Consider the following 22,967-nt stretch of genomic DNA (forward strand, 5'->3'; position numbering starts at 1 on the left):
AAAAAAAACTGACCATATTTTTCACTATATACTCAGACCTTTTGAATTTTATTCTGTGAAATAGATGACCTATTCAAAAATTACCAACATTGAAGCAGCAATCAGTTAATGCCTTTTGAAGGGGAAGTGGGGACAGAAACTGGGAGGTGAGAGGGTGAGTTAGATTTCACTCTATACTTTGTGCATTACCTTTCTAAAGTACTTTACAAACTATTTCGGGTTCATTAATAGTGATCTGGTGAATAACTTAAAATGCAGAAGTTCTTATCACTTCTTGGCCTTTTGGCTAACATTAAGTGTGAAATGTAGAAGTTCCTTTAAGCTTTACTTCCCTCAAAAAGTAGTTTTATCTTGTCAGCAAGATTCACTTAAAAAGACAAATTCATAATCATTTTCTTTTTTTTTTTTTTTCTGCTCTGTTGCCCAAGCTGGTGTGCAAAGGCATGATCTCGGCTCACTGCAGCCTCTGCCTCCTGGGTTCAAGCAATTCTCTTGCCTCAGCCTCCCGAGTAACTGGGATTACAGGCATGTACCACCACTCAGCTAATTTTTGTATTTTTAGTAGAGATGGGGTTTCACCATATTGGTCAGGCTGGTCTCGAACTGCTGGCTCAAGTGATCCACCCGCTTCGGCCTCCCAAAGTGCAGAGATTACAGGTGTGAGTCACCGTGCCCAGCCTCATAACCGTTTGTTTCAACTACTTTTTCACTTGACAAGCAGTGTGAAGTTAACAAAAGTCACCAATATTTGAAATACAGATAGTATATTCCTGGGGCAGGCGGAGGCAGTTGAGGATCACGAAATACCTATGTTGGCATAGTTATTTAGGTGTTGATACTGTTACTATGCCACTGAAAGTTAAACAGAGAACCCTCTGGGTACATGTTTTATACCAACGCACACTATCTTATTAGTCCCTCTCAAAATGTGCAGTCATCATTACTGTTATGGGGTGAAGTGTCCCCATCCTCTAAATTCCTATGTTGAAGTCTCAGATTCCCTAGGATCTCAGAATGTGACCTTGTTTGGAAACAGATTTGCTACAGATGCCATTAGTTGAGATGCGGTTATATGGGTAGGTCCTAATTCGGTGACTGGTGTCCTTAAAAAATGGAAATGCACACACGGTGACAGACATGCATAGAGAGAAGAGAGATGGACAAAATGGTCACCTACAAGCCAAAGACAGGGTCTGGAGCAGATCCCTCCCTCACAGCCCTCAGAAAGAACCAATCTTGCCAACACCTTGATCTTGGACTTCCAGCACCAGAACTATAACACATTTCTGTTCTTCAAGCAGTTTGTAGCATTTTTTTTTACGGCTAATACAATCACACACAAAAATTACTTGTAAATGCCTAGGCATTTCAGAAGACTAGCCATTTAAAAAGACTTTGACATAATACTCTTCATGTTTTGTGGAAAGCTAAAATCTTCTATGAAATTGTTTTAGGTATTTTAGCAGATCACCTCAAATTCTGATACTAAGAAATATTATTAGTATACCAAATTAAACAACAATTTTTAAGTAGGTATTTTTTTTTTCAACCACACTAAAAGTCTGCAATTTTGTGAAGCCCAAGGGGAAAAAAACTTAACATTAGTTAGTGCCTTAGCATGGAAATCAGTCATCTACAAAGGGTTTCCTAAGCCAGAGGCTCCCAAAGTTGGTTAATTATTGAAATAATCTGGGAGAGAAGAGTCACTGATTTCACCCTAGACCTACTCAGCAGGAATCCGTAAGAAGGGCTTTAGAAATATATTTATAAAACGCTTCTGATAATGAGTTTTGTTTCCGTGTTCGCTACTAATGAGTCAGGTAACCCCATGCTGTATTTGGGCAAGTTAACTCTTTAAGCCAAGTGCAGCCTTTCCCCTCGCTGCACATACTCATCCTTTTTCTCATGATACTGCCTTTTTTTTGAGACGGAGTATTGCCCTGTCACCCAGGCTGGAGTGTGCAGTGGCGCAATCTCGGCTCACTGCAACCTCTGCCTCCCAGGTTCAAGCAATCCTCCCACTTCAGCCTCCCAAGTAGTTAGGATTACAGGCATGCACCACCACATCTGGCTAATTTTTTTTTTTTTTTTTTTTTTTTGTATTTTTAGTAGAGACGGGGTTTCACCATGTTGGCCAGGCTGGTCTCTCGAACTCCTGACCTCAGGTGATCCACTCACCCTGGCCTCCCAAAGTGCTGGGATTACAGGTGTGAGCCACCAAACCTGACCAATACTGCCTTTTTGAAGAGACCAGGCCAGGTGCCTTGCAGAACATATGATGCATATTTAATGAACACATATTTGTCCCTAGTGTCCATAGTTTTCTTACTAAATATGCACTCAGCATTTACTGAGCAATTTGGAAGTCACCGAGTTAGGTAGTGGGGACTGAGCTAGGTAAATCACCTACACAGTACTGAAGGAGGTCTATCAAGCAGGTGAAACAATTAGAATGCAAAGGTTTTGTGCCATAAAAGACCTGTGCTGACATTGAGGAGGGCACAGAAGTACCCCTAATTTAGGAGAACCTAATAGCTTCTTTTTGTATCGTTACCTTAGAGTAGCAACTTTTTCCCCTATAAATATTTAACACAATTTAAAAATCATCTAAGTAACAAAGTATGTTTGATTTATACTTCGGAAACACCAGCAAAAAAGCCTAAGCTTAATTTCTTGGACTAGCTTCTTGACTTTTTCACTGTCGGTATTATTGCATCTTGAAATTATCTTTGATTATGCCTTAGACTTACACTATTTTTATTGAATAATAAGTTACTTCATACCCAATGTTGTCTCAGTTTAATCAGCTTTGCTATTTGTTAACCAGAAATATGATCTGGCCATTAGAGCTATAAGATTAAGATATGGTCTAAATTAAAGGCATTTAATTATTCTCGGTTTCACTTAGTATATTGTACTGTAAATCTCGATTCCTTGAAAGTCTGTGTACCATTATCAGTATCCCAGTTATCAGGGATAAATACCAACAACTTTCATTATTGTATCAATTCTATCTCTTTGAAATCTTCCAACATCCCCTGTAAAGTAGGTATTTTGTACCATTTGAAGCACTAGGACACTGAAGCACAGTGAAGCAACTAGTAATAAGTGGTATTTAAGCATGTCCCGTGCCTTCTAGCACTATGTCCTGCGCTCTTCACCCTTTAATCCCTGAGTAGAAAATTTCACATCAGTATAAATCAGTGGTTCTCAAAAGGAGGTGATTTGCCTCCGACCCCAGGGGAGATATTTGGTAATGTTTGGAAATACTTTTTATCATCACAAGTGTGGTGGGCACGCTGGTGAGGGGGCCAGGGTGCTACTGATATCCAGTGGCTGGAAGCCAGGGCTGCTGCCAAACATCTTGCAATGCACAGGACAGTCCCCTACAACAAAGAATTATCCAGCCCAAAATGTTAATAGTGCCAAGGTTGAGAAACCCTGGTATAAACAAAATATTCCTCAACATGCTTCTCACAGTAGCATCAATAGCCCATTCTGGTTTTTCCTGAAATCAACATTTATAGTCAATGAAAATACTTTAAGCCAAAATGAGATGTTACTTTGGTTCGAATATCTGTGCCTCCCTAAAATTCTTATGTTGATATATATCTTATTAGCCAGAAGCCCAAATCTCACCAATATGTTGAAATCTTAATACCTAACGTGATAGCACTCAGATGTGGGGCCCCTTTGGGAAGTGATCAAGTCATTAGGACTCTACTCTCATGAACAGCATTAATGGCCTTATGAAAGAAGCTAGAGGAAGCTCCCTTTCCTCCATTCTGTCATGTGAGAATACAGCAAGAGGCGCCATCTTTGATATAGAAGGTAAGCTCTCACCAGCCACCAAATCTGCCAGTGCCTTGATCTTTGACTTCCCAGCCTCATATCTATGCATATATACACACATTCGGCAACGTATCTGAAAAATGTTTGAGTTTATACTGTAAATTCTGAAATGATCACAGAACCCCAAATATTGTATACTATTATATAAGCACCCAGGAATGGGGAGATTTTGGTCTGTATGCTTGACATGTTTTCAACGATGTATTAATATGACTGTTGCAATCTTTGTTCTTTCTGTTTAGAGGATGCACGGGGGGAAAGGAAACCATGACACAGCAAGCAGGGAGGAATAAAATATTGAAGCTTTAGCGGACATTGTATAAAAGGCACAATAAAGCCACACCATGAGGCAGAGAAATGCTTTCTCGATTTTATTTCAAAAGTACACAAGGTCACAAAACTAGAGCAAGTTGTTTTTCTTAACAAATTTTGTTCTTACAAATTTCAAAATCTGCACCATTGGATATATAAGCCAGAAATCGTACATACAAAATCTGAAACTGACACTATCAATTCTATACTTTCCACACGTGGAGTGTCAAAATATTTTTCTCAGTAGTACAAGTGTATTTATCACTAAAATTCACAATTAGGGAAAAGAATAAGTGAATCAATGAATTGTGGTTCTCTTAAAACTCATGTCATTAAATAAGTTAGCAGAAAACATGAAGTTTTGTTTTGATGGAACTTTTAGTCTCGATGACTAAAACCAAACCCAATTGATATGTACTATATTCTTAAATTATAAAATAAGATAATTTACAAAAGTTAACCTTAATGAATAAGAGGCTGGTGCTATCTGCTATAAGATAAATGATCGGCCCTCCCGAAAGATAAATAAACTGAACCACAATTCACACATTTGTTTATTATTCTTCCCTGCTTCTGTGACATTTATAAAAGGAATTTGTGCTCAGTTATGGCCTATCTTAGTGTTAAAATAGGTAAATGAGTAAGAAATCCTATTGCAGAACATAATGCCTTTGTTGCTGGAATATCCAAAGGCATTCAAAATATTAAAACTTGCCCAGAACATTTACACTACTAAACACAGGAATGTTATAAAGATATATGTACATATATATATATAATATAATGTCACAAGCCACTAAGAAGTTAAAATTGTGCCAACGTTTTCTACAAACTACTCTTTATGTGACACATCAAAGCATTAACCACATAAAATACGAACTTTTTCTGTTCACACTGGAATAAGGCATCTGAAAGCCCTAAACACTGCTGAAGTGAAAATTAGAAGAAAAAACTCTTAACATTCACATAACATCAAATGTACATGCTGCACGCACACAAAAGACACTGAGAATATTTTTAAGAAGCCACACATCACAGAATTTGATAGTCAACTCCATGCAATGAATTCCTTTTATATTTAATCAAAATGCTTACTTGCCCCTTTCCTTGTTCCAAATTTCCAAGATTAACTCTCAGATTTTAAAAAGTATCTTTTTAATAAAAATCAGGTATCTCTTTATATCCATGATCTATATGGATGGTGATTTGGATTTTTTCAATCACACTCTCCCTAAGATACACTCAGGCTGTGTTTCCATTTTAGAAAGTCCATGGCAGATAGCTCAAATTAAAAGGAAGGAATTTGTCCAGAATAGTTGGTTACTGTCATGAATAACAGACATTTTGGGGGGTGGGGGAGTGAGAGGCTCTCTAATAAGGGAATAATATTAGTTAAGATTGCCAGCAAGAAAAAAAATAGCTGTAAACTACTCCATATTCAAAGTACAGAACTGGCTGGATGTTGTGGCTCACCCCTGTAATCCCAGCAATTTGGGAGGCCGAGGCAGGAGGATCTCTTGAGCCCAGCAGTTTGGGACCAGCCTGGGCAAGACAGTGAAACCCCATCTCTTTAAAAAAAACAAAAAATGTACAGAACTATATATTCAAAAGTACCATTTCTCTTCAAATTATCCTCTGTAACCTAAAGAGATGGATAGAATCAAGTCTCTCAGTTATAAAGTAGAATCAAATGGCTTTGCTATTAAGATGCAGTACTGTCCTTGACTGATCTAACTGAAATGCTTTAGTAATTTTTTGTTCAACTACTTGATTACCAATAGTAATTTGGGAGCAAATATTTGATCTCTGGTTCAACTGAAATTATCAGTGAGAACTACTTGAAAATTTATCAGTACTATTTGGCTGACAGAATTTTACAGTGAGACATAAGTCTATAAAACAATGTCCTTGGGCAGGCGCGGTGGCTCAAGCCTGTAATCCCAGCACTTTGGGAGGCCGAGACGGGCAGATCACGAGGTCAGGAGATCGAGATCACCTTGGCTAACACGGTGAAACCCCGTCTCTACTAAAAAATACAAAAAATTAGCCGGGCGAGGTGGCGGGCGCCTGTAGTCCCAGCTACTCGGGAGGCTGAGGCAGGAGAATGGCGTAAACCCGGGAGGTGGAGCTTGCAGTGAGCTGAGATCCGGCCACTCCACCCCAGCCGGGGCGAAAGAGAGAAACCCCGTCTCAAAAAAAAAAAAAAAAAAAAAAAAAAAAGTCCTCTAAAATATGAAATATATGGGAAGAAAAGTCCTGTTCCTCATGTGTTATTAAAAAAAAAAGGAAGGAAAGTCTTATACTGTCCACTTTCTACGATAACTTCTACTTAGATCAATAGGATAATGTTCATTATATGAAAGTCAGGAATAGGAAGAACCAAAATTTTATTATTAATGTTCTGTTTATTTACTTATTTTTATAATACTTTATAAATAAACTTTATTCATATAAAACAGGCCAAACATCTGACATTCAAAAATGGCTACTGTTATAAAACCAGAAACAGAGTCAGAGTGTTGGGAATATTGAAATTTCTAAATCTTTATGAATAACACAATCGCTTAAGTGATACGCACAAAGAACAGAAAAGAGGCAAGCTTGGAAATGTGAGGATAGAAAGGTGTCACAGTGATGTGTTTTTAGAAACAGTACCTTCACCTCTAAGCACCTTTCAGGTAGGTGATAGCTAGCTCATAGGCACCAGAAATTCATAATAGAAATTAAATTACCCAAAAGGCACAGATGAAAATGTTAACACAAGTATAAAAGTAATTTTATGTAAGGTTAAAACCTATTTTTAAAATGCTTCCAAATATGTAAAACTATACACAAATCCATTACACATTCAGCTTAAGTTTACCGTTAAAAAGTATACACACAATACTCTAACCGTAAATACATGCCACCGTTTATAATGTAGCATTTACCACCACAGCACCCAAAGATATTAACAGAAACCAACTCCCTACTAAAATCTAGGGAAAGGTTTTAGAGCTAGTGAAAGAATTTATTGCAGACCGTATTTATTATAAAGAGACTGTTGGCTCATTCTACTATATCCACACTCCCTCACAATCTTAAGGGAAATACAATAAATCCACTTTCTTCACCTAAAATGATATTTAGCACATTTGGCAAGGAGGAGTAGTCCCTTAACTCCTTTTTCTTATCTTTTTTTCTTTTTTCTTTTTTTCTTTTTTTTCTTTTTTTAAGAATAAATCACTTTCACAAAACTAAGACTCAAACGTTTTTGAAGCTCAGCCTGATTTGCTGGAAATACACAGAGACATGTTTGGTCACACAACAGCAACTGTACATCCTCCCAAGTCTGGAATACAGAATTGATGGAGGACACTTACTTGCTTAAAATGTATTTGATTATTCTGCATTTATGATAAAAATATCATCCAGGGATTATATTCAAGAGGGTAAATTTGGGATTACATGTTTCTAGAACATATAACATGTAACACCATCCAAAAACAACAAACAACATAAAGCACTGAAATCGAAGAACCACTTAAAATTTAGAATAAATTAGGAAATTTCAATCTATAATTGTCAAACAATAAATGAGTTATAATATTTTTCTAATAAGAAAAATATCACCTAAAGTGGAAAGCCAGTATTTAGTTGGGAACTATGAAATACTACATCCTTGGTCTGGCTGGCCGCCATTTTGAAGACCACCACAGATCTCAAGGCATGAGACTATTCACCAACAAAATCTACCCCTGCCATTGCACCTAGTGTCTGTCATCTCAATATGTGGCTGACAGCAAATGTTCTAACTTAATCTGATAGATGCTCCTTTAGCATATAAAAGAGCTTGCTAAGTCCCTATTACCTGTAGCAGTCTATCAACTAAATATTTAAGAAGTCATTTCATAGACAAGGTTTATGAATGACTTAGAAGTAAAATTAGTAATTTCTAAACCACTGTAGTGTTTTCTATGTTTTTAGAGATATTCCAAGCACAGAGTTTTCAAAGGAGCTATAAAAACAAGTACAAACATACATAAGTAATTTTGTCATGGATGTTTCTGCACTAATGTGGGGGAAACTGGTGGGCCATAAATAAATGAGATACACATCCTAAAAATAATGGTAAAAATTATCAAGTACCACTTTCAGATGGTTATTCAAGTATCAACTTGGTATGCAAGTAAGTTCACCAATTTCTTCACCTATGATTTCATATTCAAAGTGCTACATCTTACTTAGGTACTGATAAATTTAGAAACCTTTATAATCAACCTCTTAAAGAAAATCCAGCTTTTTCAGATGGTAAACTTGTCTTTACTAACTTTAATACCTGTAACTATTTCAATATAATCAAACAAAAATTTTAAAAAATATATTCCTTACAGTTCCTGATTAAGTTATTTTTTGATATATTTTGAGGCTAGTAACAAAATTTAGACCAGAATAGGTTTTCACATATCAAAAAAAGGAAAGGAACATGGAGAGCACAGAGGAGACACATGGAGGCTCTATACTATAGACCCATCCTTGCTCTGTGCTGGAATCATCACAGGAATCGCGCCCATTCGACTTAGATTAGGGGCAGCTACCTTAGCAGGTGGGAGAGTCGGACTCTGAGGCGTGCGTTCAAAGTCTTCACTTGGTACTTGGTTATACTGAGTCTTGGAATATCCTTCCATGTTGGAAGGAGACATGGATCCCAGGGACGAATGATTACTGCCTATGTAGCTTCTGGCAGTGGACGTACGGCTCTTTGGAGGCGGCACATCTTCCCTGGAAAGCAAAATCCCCAATACATGTCAAGAGAATAAGTTTCTAAAAACCTACAATTATGCAAGCTATGAAGCATGGATAAGAGCCTGTATTTAGGTACTAAACATATAAAAGTGTGTGTGTGGGTATGTGTGTCACAAAAAAGCAAAAAGTGCAAGCCATAACGTCATAAATTCTGCATCTGTCCCCAATCTGTCATTATGATTAGAGTTATAACTTCACACTTAATTAAATATGGTATTTACACAAATGTAGATGATTCTAGAATGTTGTCTTACAAAACACAAATCTCAAATCATTTCATATTCTAGTATCACTGGTCAAGATAATCTAGTTACAGCCATGTAACACTTTATAGTTGAGAAAACACTAACACCTACAAATATATTTCTATCTTAATCACGCCTGTAATCCCAGCACTTTGGGAGGCCAAGTCGGGTGGAGGTCACTTGAGGTCAGGAGTTCAAGACCAGCCTGGCCAATATGGCAAAACCCCATCTCTGCTAAAAGTACAAAAATTAGCCGGGCTTGGTGGCAGGTGCCTGTAATCCCAGCTACTCGGGAGTCTGAGGCAGGAGAATCACTTGAACCCAGGAGGCAGAAGTTTAAGTGAGCCAAGACTACACCATGGCACTCCAGCCTGGGTGCCGGAGTAAGACTCTTATCTCAAAAAAATAAATAAAGGATAAATTTAAAAAATTTTTTAAAGAAAAGACAAAATTATTTTTGTATTAAAGTTACCTGAAACCTTAGCTGAAAACACTACAGATTTAAGTTTGCTGGGAATTTAAGCGTAAGAATTTTCATACCAAACACTGACAGAGAGCTCAACTGGCCCTCCATAATCATGGGTTCTACAGCTGTGAAGCCAACAAACCATGTATAGAAAATATTTTTTTTAAAATATTGTCTGTACCTAACCTGTACAAATTTTCTGTTGTCATTATTCCCTGAACACCACATTATAACAATCATTTACATAGCATTTACATTAGGTATTATAAGTGATCTAGAGATGACTCGAAGTATACAGAAGAATGTGTGCAGGTTATATATAAACAGTACGCCATTTTGTATCTTTTTCTTTTTCTTTTTTTTTTTTTAAATAGAGACAGGTTCTTGTCATCTTGCTCAGGTTGGTGTCTTGAACTCCTGGGCTCAAATGATCCTCCCATCTTGGCCTCCCAAAGTCCTGGGATTACAGGCGTGAGTCACTGCGCCTGGCCGCCATTTTATATCAGGGACTTGAGCATCCTTGGATTTTGGTATCTGCAGGAGGTCCTCCACGGATACCGAAGAATAACTGCGTATCTGAGTTATCTTTGGTGCATTTTAAAAATACAGGCGTACTCGTTTCATTGTGCCTTGCTTTTATCACACTTCATAGATATTTATGGCATGTTTTTTTTTTTTAAACAAATTGCAGGTATGTCGTACCCTTGTCTCAAGCAAATGTACCTGTACCATTTTTCCAACAGTGTCTGCTCACTTCATGTTTGTGTTGCGTTTTGGAAATTCTCACAACAGTTCAAACTTTCTCATAATCATACCTGTTAGGGTGATCTGTGCTCAGTGATCTTTGATGTTACTATTTTGTTTTGGGGCACCATGAACTATGCCCATATACGACAGCAAACTTAATAAATGTTGTGTGTGTTCTGGCCATCTCCTTGAACCAGCCCCCCATTCTCTCACCCCTCCCTCAGGCCTCCCTATTCCCTGAGACACAATAATATTGAAATTAGGTCACTTAATAACCCTACAATGACCTTTAAGTGTTCAAGTAAAAGGAATAGTTATCATAGTTCTACTTTTTAAAAAATTGTTTTATTTATTTTGAGACAGTCTCGATCTGTCAACCAGGCTAGGGTGCAGTGGTGCGATCACAGTTCACTGCAAGCTCAAACTCCTAGACCCAAGCAATCACCAGCAGGGCTCTCTTTAAATCAAACCCAGAAATAATCAACCTTAGTGAGACTGGCTGAAAGCTAGTCTCTTGCACCAAACAGCCAAACCAAACTGTAAATGCAAAGAAAAAGTTCTTAAAGTAAAGTCAAAGTGTTACTCCAGTGAACACGTGAATGGTAAGAAAGCGAAACAGTCTTATTGCGGATATGGAGAAAGTTTAGTGGTCTGGATAGAGGATCAAAATAGTCACAACATTCCCTTACACCAAAGCCCAATCCAGAGCAAGGCCCTAACTCTCTTCAATTTTCTCAAGGCCGAGAGAGCTAAGGCAGCTGCAGAAAGAAAGCCGGAAGCTAGCAGAGGCTGGTTAATGAGATTAGGGAAAAAGGCCATTTCCATAACATAAGAATACAAACTGAAGCAACAGAAAGTTACTCAGAGGATCTAGTTAAAAGAGCATTGATGAAGGTAACTACACTAAGTAACAGATTTTCAATAGAGACAAAACAGACTTCTACTGGAAGAAGACACCATCTAGGCCTTTAATGGCTAAAGATGTCAGTGTCTGGCTTCAAAGCTTTAAAGGACAGGTTGACATTCTTGGTAGGAGCTAATGCAGCCCAGGAGTTGGAGACTAGCTTTGGCAACATGGTGAAACCGCATCTCTACAAAAACTACAAGAATTAGTCAGGTGTGGTGGCTCATGCCTGCAGTCCCAGCTACTCGGTAAGCTGAGGTGGGAGGCTCAATTGAACCCAGGGGGCAGAGGTTGCAGTGGGCCATAACTGCACCACTCCACTCCAGCCTGGGCAACAGAGAACGAGACCTTGTCTCGGAAAACAGACAAACAAGAAAAAAACCCAACAACCACAGAAAGAAAGAAATTGCCATAACCACTCCAACCTTAAGTAACTACCATCCTGATCAGCCACCAGTCATCAACACTGAGGCAAGACCTTCCACCAGCAGAGAGATTAGGACTCATTGAAGGCTCAATCATTAGCATTTTTTAGCAACAAAGTATTTTTTAATTGGGGTATCTACACTGCTTTTTCAGACATAATACTACTGCACACTTTAGACTATAATAATTGAATAATTGAGCTGAGATCCGGCCACTGCACTCCAGCCCGGGCGACAGAGCAAGACTCCGTCTCAAAAAAAAAAAAAAAAAAAAAGACTATAATATAGTATAAACATAACCTTCTGTGCACCAGAAAAACAAAAACATTCATGTGATTTATTGCAGTGGTCTGGAACCAAACCCACAATAGCTCTGAAGTGTCCCTGCACAAGTGTCCAGACCCCATCCCAGATCTACCAAATGTCAGTTTCTAGGGTGTGAAGTCATGTGTTACTACTTTCTAAAGTTCTATTACCGAATATGCACACTTCTCGTTAAGATCTACTGATTTATAATATTTAAGCAAAATAAAAATTATACTACCAATCGTTCTACAAACTACCAGATTACCTGATACAATCAGGTCAGATTTTTTTTTTTTTTTCAAACCTCAATATCCGCTTTATTTTTTGAAGGCTTCATCCCTGCCACTGCAGGTGGGAATTCTCAAAAAGGCAGGCAGTCTTTAGATAATCATTTTGCAGTGGCTCTTAAAATGGGGTACAAGAAGGTTGAGGAGCGGGGCACAATGAATGGTGGTCGGAGCTCTGCACTTGGAGTTAAAAGTAAATGCTTTCAAATGTATTGAGAAAAACGGGGCCAAAGCTTTATCCATTCTCCTCAGAAAGATGCTTTGGGTGGTTAATAAGAGAACTAATGCTTTAGAGACATGACATATATTTGGTATACATCAGTCAACTCCTGTCTCACTTAATTACCTGATATCATGATGAACTTCCTTTTCATATTTTTCTTCTCTGCGCTTTTTATGACAGCAAAAGATGATAAGACCAATGAGCACTAGAGCAAGCAAAGTTCCTATAATGGCTCCTGCAATTAGTCCAGCTTTATTTGAAGCTAAAATAGGAAGAATTAATAGTAAGAAAAAAAAAAAAAAATATATATATATATATACACATGTATAGATATTGAAGGTAGGCTACACATTTTTAGATTGATTTCATCACATGCATCAACTTTAAGAGACAAATTATTTAGTCTTTTTGATCCGGGGAAAAAATTCATGAAAAGAACTGTCTTCTGAAATATATAATCTATTTCAAGCATTAAAATGATAAAACCTGTCTGAAGGATTTTAATATTCAAAGCTATCTTGGTTAACACATAAGAGTGTTCTGAGCTACTCATCATAATAGCTAAACATGGTACAAGGGTTGATTTGACAACTCTTACCTTCTTAATATATCATTGCAATTATGAAGTTTTTTTTAATAAAATATATTTTTCTAGGAAAGCTAATAATCAAACTACAGTGTTCTGATCAAAGTCAGTGTCCCCTTGCCCGTAATACACACTTGCTGACTGAACTAAAGGAGGTGGTATAAAGATAACAGAAACAAAACCACCAACAGAAAGAAGATACTTACGAGGGACAACGTTTAGGCGCAACAGGCACTGATCGGAGCCCACTCTGTTTCTGACTGTACAGCTGTATGTCCCAGAGTACTCAGAAGAGGCATTTTTTACAGATATAACAGATAACGTCATTTCTATGGAAGGAGGAAAAAGAAAACAAACTCATTTTTATAGTATGTATTGTTATCAGGTGTTAGTAAACGTAGCCCTTATCAAATCTGACAATCCAGTTAAAAGAAAGACAGACCAAGACTGGATGCAAACAAACTGGCATTGAGCCACACAGATGTTTCCAGAATTCAAACAATCATGCTTCCAGTTCATGTGTATCAAGGTGAAAGTAACCATGACCCCCTGCACCACAGACCCTCAGCTGGAGCAGAGGTGTTGGTCCACTGTAGCTGTCGCAAACCCATCTTGGAGCACATCAGACCATAAACACTATGGCATCCCACAAAGGATCTCTCATGGAGCAGGAAAACATACAAAACCTATTTTATTCCCCGCTAGATGGAAGAAACATACAAAAGGAAGTCAGAAGAGGACTCCCAGATTGGTCTCTTAGTTTGAAAAAAATAGAGGCAGAGAGAAAACCTACTAAAGACCAGGATGCAGTGGATGGTGGGGTGGAGCCTCGTAATCAGTTTGAACTAGGAAGTCAATTGTAACAAATAGGTGAGCAGATTTGGCCAATTTGTACCTTTCTAGTTAGTGTCACATGGTTTTGCTTTTAATTTATAGACAAGCCATGGGTAAATTACTATAATTTAAATCTAGTCGAAGCACTAAAGATCCAACTCCTATTATACTTTAGCCACTATCTAAGTTATAATCATGAACATTTCTCATCAATTAAAAAAAAAAACTGGCCAGGCACAATGGCTCACGCTTATCTCTGGAAGGCTGTGGGGGGAAGAGAGCTTGAGTCCAGGAGGTTGAGACCAGTGTGGGCAACATGGAGAAACTCCATCTCTACAAAAAATACAAAAATTAGCAGGGTATGGTGACACATGCCTGTAGTCTCAGCTACTCAGGAGGCTGAAGTGGGAGGATCACTGGAGCCTGGGAGGTGAAGACTGCAGTGAGCTGAGATCCTGCCACTGCACTCCAGCCTGGGTGACAGAGCGAGAGCCCTTGTCTCAAAAAAAAAATAAAAAAATAAAAAGTCTACCAAAGTAACTAATTATAATATCCTAAAAAATGAAATCATAGAATAGCTCTTCATTTATAATATATGACACTAAATTGGTATTATAAAATCCTGGATAATTCTCATGGAAATCCTGATTACTCTATGTAGGAAGGGGAAAGCAAGCATTTGGGAATCTGAAATATATAAGCAGGCGGGGCACATGCCTGGGCTCATGCCTGTAATCCCAGCACTTTGGGAGGCCAAGGAAAGAGGATTCCTCGAGCCCAGGAGTTTGAGACCAGCACGGGCAACACAGGGAGATCCTGCCTCTACAGAATTTTTTTTTAAAACTTAGCGGGGTGTGATGGCATGCACCTCTAGTTCCAGCTACTTGGGAGGCTGAGGTGGGAGGACGACTTGAGCCTAGGAGGTCGAAGCTGCAGTGAGCAGTGATTGCAGTGAGCCTGGGTGACAGCGCAAGGCCCTATCTCAAACCACACACACACCCCCTATTAGATTTTAGTCCAAATCAATGGCACCTGGTACAAATACTATTATCAGCAGTACCTGCTAACCACGAAGTGGGCATTTTCTGTGAGTCAGACAATTTTTGCCACTCATACTGTAATGGAAGTGAACCTTCTTTTGGTTCACATTTGAGCTTAAAGTCACTTCCAATTTCTTCTGATCCATCAACGTAACATCTTGTACCTGAAGGCTTAACTGAAAAAGAAAATGAATTATAAATTTACATAAGAGAACGGAACTTACTTTTACGAATAGAGCATTGTACACAACCACTGACTCATTATCAGTTGGTTCTGGGTTCAGAATTCACAAAAGAATGAAAGACCACAGTAAGTGATCAACATCAGTTTATTCAGCTTTATCTGACACAAAACAGCAAACATGCAGCTCACACAAGCAGCCACTGCATTAGTAGATACGGCAGTATCTCAGGCATAGCTCGGTGCCTGTCCATTTCATGGGGCACACCTAAAAAAAAGCAATGATGCACTTGCTTTTTTCAGCAAGACCACTTGAGAGTCAAGGAAGCTCCCCCTTCCATTCCTCAGCTATTCTTCCCCAGGCTTGACATGTAGCCCTCTGACAGTACGTACCAAGTCACAACCCTCTAGGTGCCATAACCCTGACAATCAGGCAGTTTATAATCAACAACACTAACACTTACTGTAGCAAAGAACAACTAGTATTCTGCATTTACATCAACTCAAATCCATCCAAAGAGCAGGCTACAAAAAAGAAAACCTGGGCTGGGCATAGTGTAATCCCAGCACTTTGGGAGGCCAAGGCAGCGGGGGGATCACTTGAGGTCAGGAATTTGAGACCAGCCTGGATAACACAGCGAGACTCTGTCATTATAAACACTTCGAAGAATTAGCTGGGTGTGGTGATGTGTGTGTGTGGTCCTAGCTACTTGGGAGGCTGGGGTAGGAGGAGGGCTTGAGACCAGGATTTTGAGGCTGCAGTGAAGCTCTGATCATGTCACTGCACTCCAGCCTAGGTGACAGAATCAGACCTTGAATCAAAGATATTCACAGCCTGGAAATTCATGTGTAAAAAAGAATATTTAATAATTTTTTTAAAAAAGGAAATCTGAGGTTATATTCCAGGTGTTCCTGGGTAACTGTTTAGAACGGCTACTAACACCATTACCTGCAACAACTCACCCCAGTCCTCGTAGATTAACACCCTGGCATTGCATACTCTTCTGCTGAACTTTTAATAAGGTATAATATTCACACGATAAAGTTAACATGTTAATCATGTGGGTTGATTACTTTTAATAAGTGTTTCTATATCCATTAAGCATCACTCCAACCCTCTCCCAAGAAAGTTCCCTCGTGCTGGTTACAATAGATGTGACTCCAGAACGCCAGACCCAGGCAGCCACTGATCAGATTTCTACCACTGTAGATTAGTTCTTCTTCTGGAATCCCATGAATAGAATACTACAGTAGGTACTTTTTTGTCTTCTTTTATTCAGCATAACATTTCTGAGACTGAGCCACGTTACTGTATATATAGCTATTTTAGTATTTCAATGAATGACTATAACACAAGTTTGCTTATCCAGTCACCTGTTAACGAAGATTGTGTTTCCAGTCTGGGGCTACTGTTAAAGCCTAGTTAGCTGAACCGACAAGGAGTATGTAGTCTATCAAAATCAGATTGACCAGAGAGGAACGCATTATGAGGAACCAGGGAATGCCCTGGACAAGAGCAGGGATGCTGAAGGATTCTGAGGAGGTTCTAAGGAAGTAGCCATCAGCTCTCAATCAGTTGTTTCTGAGATAAGGAAAAATGGGTATTAAACAGGAAGTGAGAGCTGTGAGGAGGCGGGGCCATTTAGTAACTGAGTATTCCAGTAGAGGATGGGTAGTGCAATGTGGGTCTGGGGGCAACATTCGGAAGACAGCAATAGTCTATGCTTCACCACTGCTCTACATCTTCGCGAGACACAATGTTTTCTATAAACTCTGTGGCTGACTTTAATCTGTATCTGTCTTTCTGGCTGATAAATGTCAAGACTGTTTTTTTCTTTTCTAGTTTAAGCAGATTTTCATCTTTTCAGTCATGAATGGGTTTTTATTCTTTTACTACTATGAATAAAGGCAAATGCATTTTACAGTTTTGCAGTATGAACAACGCTGCTTGAACACTCATGTGAACACTGGCAAATGCTTTCCTTTGTCTTAGTAACTGCTGGATCATATGGTGACTGTACATATTTTAACACTGTAAGAAATTGTCAAATTGTTTCCCAAAACTGGCTCAACACGATTTGTTATATTCAGTGGGGTATCTTCAACTAAGGTTGTCAACCATGACCTTACTCCTTCTTAGTAGCTCCTTAACAAATTTAATTGTATTCCTCTTCATCTGCTACTACTTACATTTTTAAAATAAGGGTCAACACATATTTAACTGCACTATTGATTTTCCCAAGCAATCTGACCAGGTGCTCTGGAGACTACATCAATCGGACTTTTAAATAAGTTTTGCAAATTATTTCATCCTGGGAGTCTTCAATGAAATGAGCCTTGTTCTCTTCCATTTCTTCAAACTACCAATAAATCCTTTATTAGAATAAATTACCAGCAAATAAGTAACTGATGCAATGCTTTGTGCATCAAACGTCTGTGGGTAATATGGTATTCTAACTCTAACCCTCACCCTTTCTATATCCATTTTCTCCCATATAACCAGCAAGCTAAACATATCTAATAACGGACAGTTTATTTAAAACTGCTGCTAGGAAATTCAGGGCCTCACTACAACCCATCCACAATAAAACAAGATTCTAACAACATAGGTTTCTGAATGACACTTTGAAACGGCCCACTTACTTTCCACTGGGAAGATAAATTACAAGTCTTTTACATGACAACATCCAACCATCATACTACGAGGAAGATTAATTCTTAACCCATGGTACTCTGCTAGAACAGAAGAAAACCACAAAGAGAGCACCAATAAAGTCTTGTCCCCTAAATGTTTCTTTGGTCTGCGCTTCCCACGTACTGGTCATTGTCCGCAGAACATCTGCCTCCAAGATCACTAACACAACCAACAGTCCTTCTCAGATATGGGTATGTGACCATCAAGTTGTAGTTGGACACGGTATCCCACCAATTTAGTAATGCTCTGCTCCACACATGTATTACTTCATCATCTTTCCATGCTAGTGGCTACACCAGTCTACTGGAAATACTCTCTAAATCCCTACATGAGACAGGGGATACTTTTATCATGATGTCATCCTTCCAAGAAATATAATTTCTGATGAGTTCAAAAATGCCCTGACTCCAGGCAAAATCTATCAATAGATGCTAAAATCAATAGGCAAAAGTCAAATGAGAAACAACATATTTGCATAATCTCAAAGTAGCTCCCCCAAGCCATTTTTTAATTACAGAGGGAAAAATAATAACTCCAGAGTGGAGAAGCCCATCAGATAAAACTTAAACCAAGTGATCACGATTAACAATAAGACATGACATCATGTGCCCCCGGACGTGACTGGAGGAGATTAAGGAGATACAAATGCAATGTGGATTCCAGATGCAATCCTAGTACAAAAAAGACATTACTGGAAAACAGTTAAATTCAAACTGGGTCTGTAATTTAGTTAATAGTACTGTATCAATGTTAATTTCTTGGTTTTGATAATTATAATATGATTTTGTAAGATGTTAACATTAGGGGAAATTAGATGATGGGTCCACTCTCAGAAACTTCCTCATATTTTTGCAACTTTTCTATAAAACTAAAAATTATTTCAAAATAAAAAGTAGTGAGGGGCCGTGCCCTGTATCAATCAATGGTTTGCAAATCCCTTAGGATCTTTAAGGCCAGTGATGACGGAGCCACTACACTTGCTGTTGCCACTGTGATCTGGTGCATGGTGCAGTGGGAGAATACCATATACGTCCGGTAATTGTTTACTGTGCATGTTCTGCTCTTCAAACCAACTGTCTCTTCATACCAAAAGGTTTCAATAAACAGGCCCTTTCAGAGCTCCAGGGGAAGGTGCCCGTGATAGGTGGCCACAACAGTAACTTTCTATCAATTATCTTTGTTATTTCTCACTTCCGCTTCTTTACTGAGCCGCATCCACATGAGCTTCTGCTGTATCTGAAAGAGCAAGGCAGGCATGGCAATGGAGCAAGCTACAGCTACAGCTACAGCAACATGCTGCCCCTCACATCCAGACGACTAACAGTCATCTCCCTGGGCTAATGGCCACATAACACAGAAGCTCAATGAATGAACTGTCACTATCCTGTGAATGCCATGATGGCAACTACTTCAGATTTCCCACAAAAGAACCAAAGCACGAGGCAGAGCCACCATCAGTGAATCAAACCAGCTCCAGGGACCACCACTTAGTTGGGTCACTAGAGGGCACTTCATCTTATCTTTCGCCCCAGATAATCCAGGCAGAATTTCCAGGCAAAACTAACAGATAAGCTTCAATCCAATTTTTACCTTCAAGAGAATACAATTCTGGTGGTTTCTCCCAGCAGCAGTCATGACTCATCTAAAAACATGGAAGAAAGAGCTACAAGAAATTATCTGGCTCTGACACAATCTCGTCCAGATCAGAGTACCAGCCGTCCCTACTTCTCTTCGACAATCACTTCCCTGCTTTCTCCTCTCATCCCCAGTTTATCCCCTCCTTCCCTCCCTGGTTTGAATTCAAGGCTCACTGGGCTAAGAAATTCTCCCGAGGAGTAACTCAGGGTGAACTGTGTCAGTGCTTCTGACTTTCCCATTCTTAGGACATGCTGGGGTTCAAAGTTCAATATAAAAAGGCCACTCCTACGGCTGGGCAGTCACAGATCCTGCCATGAGTGAACTGAGCCACATTATGGGCCATCCCTGCCACCCAACTCAGGTTCCCTTTGGGAAATGTTCTGCTGCATGCTGTAATGGTCTCTTCAGCTGAGAACTGCAAATGTGACCCTGAATCTGGTCCCACAGGATCCAGACAATACACAAACACACAAACATGCTTGTCCACAACTCTTCTGGGAATATGTGTCAACCCCATTATCCCAGTGTACCTGTCCCATCATATAGGGGTTTCACAATAAATCATTCTGATAATCAAACATCTTCTGCTTCATATATCATGAACCCCTTAATATTCCATATACATTTTCCAACTCAATACTTCCTAGAGAGCAGTGTTGGAAGTATAGTCGGGGTTATAATCTCAGGAATTCCTGGGTCTGTGATAAGAATTCGGACCAGGTGTTAATCTTTCACTTGCTTACACATTTATGAAAAAGAAAAGTTACTCCATGTTAACTCAATGAAGACACAGAACATTCAAATTTCCAACATTACCATATTCCACACCACAAGAAACATTTTTAGCTAGTGCGACTCAGAATGATGCATTTCACCAGGACTCCTTCAGGTCCCCATTCAATGATGCTGCCAGCAAATCCTATCTACCAAGATAACCCATGAATTTGCCATGAAGGTACACAAAAAGCCCCACTCGTGTTCCTGGTCTCTAGCAGTAAGAGTTAAGCGCTGGGTCTACTTGTAGGAGGAGTAGTTAAGTGTTGGGTGCCCAAGTCATCTTGAACATTGCTCTTCTAAAGAGTATTCTTGTAATCTCAGCACTCTGGGTGGCCGAGGCGGCCAGGTTCACCTGAGGTCAGGAGTTTGAGACCAGCCTGGCCAACATGGTGAAACCCTGTCTCTACTGAAAATACAAAAATTAGCCAGGCATGGTGGTGTATGCCTGTAATCCCAGATACCTGGGCGTCTGAGGCAGGAGAATCACTTGAACCCAAGAAGCAGAGGCTGTAGTGAGCAGAGATTGTGCCACTGCATTCTAGCCTGGGCAATAGAGCAAGACTCCATCTCAAACAAAATAAAACAAAATAAAAAATAAAATAAAAATAAAGAGTATTCTTCAGAATATTCTACCCTACCCCTAATCAGTTCTCTAAACAGAAGGAATGAGGTAAATGTTGATGTGGGAGGCCTGCCCTGATGAGTTATTTCCAGTCATGCTAGACAATTCTAGCAATCAGCTTTTCCTACGAAAGTCAATCCCCAAGTGTCCCCTAAAACATGAGAACATGGGAATTTACTGTCATAAAATAGAAAGCTAGACAGCTATGTTTTTCTACATGGTAGCCACTGTACATTTTGTGTAAAGCTTATCACGGTATGGTTTTAGAAGTATATTTATGAACTATTATCTTTCAGTTTCTCAATTTGAAGGGATTAAGAGTGCTTGTAGACATTATCACAGAATCTAGAGAAGGACAATAAACTCTGCAGTCTTTGACAGTTTACAAAGCAGTTTACACTATCTCCCTCTTAACTATTACAGAGAGGGCTATAAGGTATCACAGTGAATGTCTCAGCTCTTCACTTTAATGATGAAAAACAGTGATGCCAAGAAGCTTAAATAACTATGTGGTCTAATGGCCTTACTTGAATTCAGTATTCCTTCTTCCATATTTCTTCACCTCCATTCTAAATGCTTAAATTATTCATCATAGAAACATGGTTCTACATAATTCTCAGGGCAAGTTCTGAGGACAAGGCAAAAACCCTACATCTCCTAACTCCTGGCTTAGGGTTCTTCCTCCATACCACAATACTCCTCACTTATTTTCAAACTCTTATGAATTTCACAAAGTTGATCACTTCGTTCTTTTCCTATCCAAAACCAAAAGCCAGTTTTATACTTGACGCTATCCAACACAGAAGAATTTCAAGTGTTTAAAATTGTTATTCTAAAAAATTAAGCTTTGTCTTATACAAATGCTGCTACTACAGTACTATGACTAATCATCCTCTTACTCAGTAACCCATTAACACAAATAAAAATAACTTACCAAGAACTACCAGCTGAATCTTCTTATTTGCAACACCAGGAGCTTTTTTCACTTTGCACTGATACGTGCCAATATCTGACAGCTGTAAATTCGTTACATTTATTGATGCATCACCAGATTTGAGATCATTACTCGTAAAATGTACTCGTCCTTTCAGATCTGGATAGTAGTCATCATAAATTTTGTCTCCAGAATATAAAATAATCTAAAAGAAAGCCAAAATTAGACAGGAGGAAAATCAAACACACAACAAAAAAACTGTCTCTTAAAGGAGCCCTGGATACACCTGCTGCTACAGCACCCCCTCCCCCACCAGCAGAAAAAGAAAAAAAGAACACAATATTATGGGGAAACCTAAAACTATCCAAATCACAGAACGAGAAAATGGAAAGGAATCAACGTGATCCTTGGGTATAGTCCCAGACTTCCATTTTTAACCAGGAAACCAAGACCCAATATGATAAAACAGTAAAGCCCTACACTGCCCTAGAGAGCAGTTTAGTAAGATTGGGCAAGAACACAGAATTGCTCTTTGGTTTGTTTTTTTTTCCCCCCTTTTGAGATGGAGTCTGAGTCTGTGGCCCAGGCTGGAGTGCAATGGTGCGATCTCTGCTCCCTCCATCTCCTGGGTTCAAGCAATTCTCTCACCTCTGCCTCCCCAGTAGCTGAGACTACAGGCGCATGCCACCACGGCCAACTAATTTTTGTATTTTTAGTAGAGATGGGATTTCACCATGTTGGCCAGGCTGGTCAGCCTCAAGTGATCGACCCCCCTCGGCTTCCCAAAGTGCTATGATTATAGGTGTGAGTCACCGTGCCTGGCCTGCTCATTCTTATATACTCTATTTTTCAACTGCCTCTGAGGTAGTAGTCTGCCAACCAAGTGTAACAAAATCAAGTACCTACTGCCCCCTGCCCCCACAAAAGGCTTATCATAATTTGCCTGTGGAATCTAACAAAAAGATAACTTAGTTGGGTCTTAATACTAAGCTGGAGTTACTTGAGGGTTCTAGACTCTAACAGATAAAATCATAAAATAAACCTCTTAAGATATGTGTACCCAGGTTACCAAGTCCTTTGAATGAATCTTCTGTAACTAAAGCAAAGA

General features: G+C 39.1%; 1 protein-coding gene across 3 annotated transcripts in view; it reads right to left on the reverse strand.

Annotated features, from left to right (window-relative positions):
- Nucleotides 1-22,967, reverse strand: part of CXADR (CXADR Ig-like cell adhesion molecule) — a 76,979-nt gene that overhangs the window by 18,444 nt on the left and 35,568 nt on the right. The window contains exons 3-7 of one of the 3 annotated variants that reach the window (XM_023227495.1): nt 21,860-22,064; nt 15,033-15,188; nt 13,345-13,467; nt 12,676-12,814; nt 8,742-8,925 (exon numbers count right to left, since the gene is read on the reverse strand). In XM_023227495.1, coding sequence (XP_023083263.1) covers nt 8,742-8,925; nt 12,676-12,814; nt 13,345-13,467; nt 15,033-15,188; nt 21,860-22,064 — 807 coding nt within the window. Of the gene's footprint in view, nt 1-7,370; nt 8,926-12,675; nt 12,815-13,344; nt 13,468-15,032; nt 15,189-21,859; nt 22,065-22,967 lie in introns of those variants that run through there. The other 2 variants (XM_023227494.1, XM_023227496.1) reach the window with 2 other exon arrangements.

The sequence above is a fragment of the Piliocolobus tephrosceles genome, chromosome 19 (assembly GCF_002776525.5).
Source record: "Piliocolobus tephrosceles isolate RC106 chromosome 19, ASM277652v3, whole genome shotgun sequence".
NCBI classification, from domain to species: domain Eukaryota; kingdom Metazoa; phylum Chordata; class Mammalia; order Primates; family Cercopithecidae; genus Piliocolobus; species Piliocolobus tephrosceles.